Raw genomic sequence first — 4322 nt, 5'->3', positions numbered from 1 at the left:
CGCGTGGTTATGTGTAGTGACGGAGACGGCGTTCTCGCTCACGGACCCGCGCTACAACGAGCTCCACACGTTCGTGGCGGCCACCAAGGAGTACAAGGAGCAGTTCCTCAACGAAATGAAGCAACAGATGTCCAACTGGCACGTCGCCCAGTCCAGGGTACGCCTTCCTCCCTTTTCTCTCTTTTGCTGCGCGCTTGCGCCAACCTCGAAACTTACGCGCGTGTCGTGCGTCGTGTGTCGTGCGTCGTGTGCAGGAAAGGGAAAAGGGAGGCGGAGCGACGTCGATGGATCAGTTCCGTGGGGTGACCTTTCAAATTTTGTTCACCGTGCCCGTCGCCTCCACCAAGGAGAAGGAATTCACCGTACCGTCCCCCATTTCATATTTTTACTCCATTATTATTATTATTAGCAAAAATAACAACATCATTTCGGAAATGAGAAAATAATAATTGCTAATTTGTTTCTCACTTTTTTGTGTAATTTTTTATAGGCGTATGTGGTGGACATGAAGACGCAGAAGGGCACGATCACCATCATGAAGCGCTACCGCCAGTTCCTCGATCTCCACCACCGGGTACGACCAACGTAGCCCAGTGCGCGCGTGTGCGGCGTCGCCGACTGCTGACACTTTACCTTTGTGTGTGTGTGTGTGTGTGTGTGTGTGTGTGTGTGTGTGTGTGTGTGCGTGCGTGCGCGCACACGCAGTTGCAAAACCACTACAAGGCTTCAGTGATACCCAAGTTCCCCAAGAAGCGCTACCTCGGCAACAACACCTCACACAAGTTCATCCAGAAGCGCGTACGACACACATCATCATCATCATGGTCGTCACCGTCGCCATCGTAATCTTCGCTCATCGTCATTCCCCCCCCCCATCCACCTACAAATGCAGTGTCAGAAGATCGGCCAGTACCTCAACGAGATGATGCAGCTGCCGGGCATTCTCGACATCGAAGAGGTTCGTGTCGACGTGCGTCTTCAAATTTGTGTCGTGTGTGCGGTGTGTGTGTGTCGTGCGCGTGCGATCTGACACGCGCATGTTTGTGTTGCAGGTGAAGACGTTCCTGACGACGTCGCTGAGTGCCAAGGGCGAGGAGGAGCTGGTGGGCAAGCAGGACGAGAGCGACCAGGAGAAGGCCCAGTTCATCGAGAGCATCGCCCCCAAGGAGAAGAAGGAGGAGTCCGCCGGCGTCGCGGGCCTCGGCCAGGTCACGCGCGCGCAGACGAGCCTCAGCATTATTCTCAAGGCCTCGCCCATCAGCGGCCCCGGCGGCCTGTCGCCCCGCGGCGGCGGCGTCGAGGCCAAGTCGCCCCGTGCCGGCGCCACCGCAAAGTCGCCCCGAGGCGCCACAGGTGGGGTCAGCCCGCGACCAGGCCTGACAAAGAGCGAAAGCGAAGCGACAACGCCAGCGGCGGCGGCAAATAGCGAAAGAGAAAGCGAAAGCGGCAGCGAATCGACGGCGACGGCCACGACGCCGATGACCACGACCGAGGTGGCGGTGGTGGCGGAGCAGCTGGCCAAGGCGATGGCCCTGTACGAGTTTGTGCCGCAGAGCCCGAAGGAGCTGGCGCTCAAGGCTGATGACGTGATCGTCGTGCACGATCGCGAGGGCGACGCGTGGTGGTTCGGCACGGTCGACGGCACCACCTTTGGCTACTTCCCCAACAACTACGTACGCCTCCTGCCCGAAGCCGAGTGGTGAGCCACCAACGCACACACAACCCACACCACATTATTATGAAATAAATGAAACAAACACAGTCTTTAAAATCGTCTGTCAAACATTATTTGAGCGAAATTTCGCTAAGGTCCTAAATAGGTTTTGCTTTTTTTGGTATCGCCACCGCTGTTTCTTGCCCGCCAAACTCGAAAAGAAGGATTGAGCGTCGAAGAGGAAGAGAAGATGGAGAAGTTGACCACCGGGTCCATCCGGCCATTGTGCTTCGTCTTCCTCGTTCTCGCCATGTTTGTGGCCTGGGCGACAGATGCTACCGCCACCCCCTCCGCCACCCCGTCCACCAGCCCCAACCCGTGCGTGGGCCTCCTGGCCCAGCCCTTGGCCCGGGCCGAGCTCGACGCCATCTACGGCGTGCGCAGCACCCTCTTTGACACGGGCCGCCGCCCGCCGACCATTGGCGACCTCGCCCGGGGCAACCGCGCCGCCCTGTGCGAGCTCTACGTCAACGAGGCCTCGCTCGACACCAACTACCAGACCCGCAGGACTGCAGCCGCCGACCCGACACTGATCCGGGCGCGCTACCCAGTGTCCAACAACCTGGCCTGCCCATTCATGAAGACCTACGCCGAGCTCAACTACACGACCGGCACCGTGGGCGAGGCGGTGACCTACTGGCGTGAGAACTACGCCGACCTGCTCGACGAGGCGTCGGCCTTCGGTGTGGCGGCGTGGGCGCGGCCGAGCGACGGGCCGGAGGAGGTGGGGCTGCTGGTCACCGTCGTGCGTATCGTCAACAGACGGACCCACTGCCCGCCCGACGTACTTCCGGAGTGGTATGTCAAGAGGCACACCGATGGGAATGACGACGAGGACGAAGTCGAAGAGAACGCAGAAGAGACAGCCAGCGAGTAAAAATGTCAATAGACACGATATGCTCGTGGGAGGGGATCAAGGGCTCCATCGGTGTACACATCACGCTGAGCAACAGCTAGCTGGTGCGGCTTTGGCTTAGGGGCGAGCCAGCGCTAATTTGTTGGCCATCATGGACCTAATGAAGGGAATTGGGTTGGTGGAGAGAGTGAAATCCTTCCCAAGCCAGTTTGGGAAGGAAAGATGCAAACAAGCGCAAGCCAATATCAATAAGGAGCCAACTCCCCTTACCAAGCAACACAAGAGGAGGAAGAGACACATCAAACTGGAAATACCTCAACCAGTGATTGATGATGAAACTCACTGAGGGGATTCAACACAAGATGTGCAGTGGATTTTGTCTGATGAAGTCCAGCACAGCAATCTACCACCACCACTACTACTAGAGCCAGCCAGCCATCCAGCCAAGCCACTCCACATGGGGATGGTGGATGACATTTACAGTGGTGGCTGGTGAGTGGGTGGTCAAAGCTCACTGCTCATCATGGAGCAGCCCCAGTACAACATGCTCCACCACACCCATGTCAAGAAGTACGCCCTGCGCCCTGCGCCCTGCCTGCAACACAAACATGACACACACACACACACACACCATGACAAACACCACATGCTCATGCAACATGATACAACACATGTACAGGGAGCTGTACTTGGAGATTGGGCTGGGCATGATGATCTGGTTGCTGCTGGCATTGGGCCTGATGGGCAAGTACGCCAAAGGATGCATTCCTGGAGGGCTTGTGCCTGGCTGACAGCAGCTTTGAGGGCAAGCCCAAGTTCCTCCATGACAGCCTCCTCTCTGGCAAGGGCCTCAATGGCCTGGAGACCACCAGGACATGCCCCTGCCCCTTCCTGCAGTGTCATCTCACTTTATGGTGCCTTCATCACCACTTGGGTGTATGTGTGCAGCCAACAAGCAGGTCCACAACATCCAGGACCCCAGGTGGTGGTGAGGGCTATCTTTTTCCCACATGTTCACTTCACCACCATGGCCACCAGCTTCAGCCAGCTCACCAGATGAAGGTGTGGGCAGGTGTTGTGTGATTGGGAGCAGGTGATGGCCCTGTGTGGGCCAAGTTCACACAACCTAATGTGGCTTTGGTTGGGCGTGGAGATAAAAATAATAATAAGTTGAATATTATGTTATTTTTTTCTGCTGAGTTTTACAGCTGTTGCATTTTTTCTTTTCCACAAATTCATTCACAGTTTGCCTGTGAAAAAAGGGAAACGATTTTTTGAAGCTAAAATAGGGCTGTGCCCGCTCAGTGCTGAACCCAGCACTGTACCAAAGCAGTACCAGCTCAATGGCACTACTACTCCACCCCCACTTCCCTCTCATCTTCCTATTACTCTTAACCTCCACTCTCGCCCAAGGGCAGACGTCCCCTCCTGTATCGCCCAGCAGCTCACCGACACCCACCAAATCGCCCAGCAGCTCGCCTTCCGCTAGCCCTTCGTACTCGCCGCTGGCCTGCGGGGTGCGGGAGTTGGCCAACACGATGAATCTGGAGCAGTGGGGCTGGCTCGCGTACTACCCGCAGCTGCACCGCCTCCACACCAACGGGGCCAACTGCCTTCTCACCTCCTTCACCGTCAAGCTCCGATATCCTAGTAGTACGAACCCCCCCCCTCCCTCTCATCATCCTCTTTTTTTTTATTCGGAATTGTGCCTCATCATCATCGTCGTCATCTTCTTTTTCATCGGACAGCCTT

The 4322-nt window shown here is 56.6% G+C and overlaps 3 protein-coding genes across 3 annotated transcripts in view; all 3 read left to right on the top strand.

Moving 5' to 3' along the window:
* ACA1_270500 (PX domain containing protein) overlaps positions 1-1703 on the top strand; it is a gene marked incomplete at both ends in the record, with an annotated part of 6197 nt that extends 4494 nt beyond the window's left edge. Inside the window, 6 exons of the mRNA XM_004341603.1 lie at positions 62-157; positions 255-362; positions 491-574; positions 706-798; positions 893-958; positions 1053-1703. Coding sequence (XP_004341651.1) covers positions 62-157; positions 255-362; positions 491-574; positions 706-798; positions 893-958; positions 1053-1703 — 1098 coding nt within the window. The remainder of the gene's footprint in view (positions 1-61; positions 158-254; positions 363-490; positions 575-705; positions 799-892; positions 959-1052) is intronic.
* Positions 1704-1904: 201 nt separating this feature from the next.
* Positions 1905-2591, top strand: ACA1_270490 (uncharacterized protein; the record flags this gene model as incomplete). The annotated part of the gene is made up of 1 exon (XM_004341602.1): positions 1905-2591. One exon carries the CDS (start codon positions 1905-1907, stop codon positions 2589-2591), a length of 687 nt encoding a protein of 228 aa, XP_004341650.1.
* Positions 2592-3093: 502 nt separating this feature from the next.
* ACA1_270480 (uncharacterized protein) lies at positions 3094-3562 on the top strand (the record flags this gene model as incomplete). The annotated part of the gene is made up of 4 exons (XM_004341601.1): positions 3094-3140; positions 3250-3318; positions 3368-3468; positions 3519-3562. The coding sequence occupies 4 exons, from the start codon at positions 3094-3096 to the stop codon at positions 3560-3562; spliced, it is 261 nt and encodes an 86-aa protein (XP_004341649.1).
* Positions 3563-4322: the final 760 nt, after the last annotated feature.

This window comes from Acanthamoeba castellanii (assembly GCF_000313135.1).
Source record: "Acanthamoeba castellanii str. Neff unplaced genomic scaffold scf7180000084770, whole genome shotgun sequence".
NCBI lineage: Eukaryota > Discosea > Longamoebia > Acanthamoebidae > Acanthamoeba > Acanthamoeba castellanii.
This window is presented reverse-complemented; position numbering and strand designations above follow the sequence as displayed.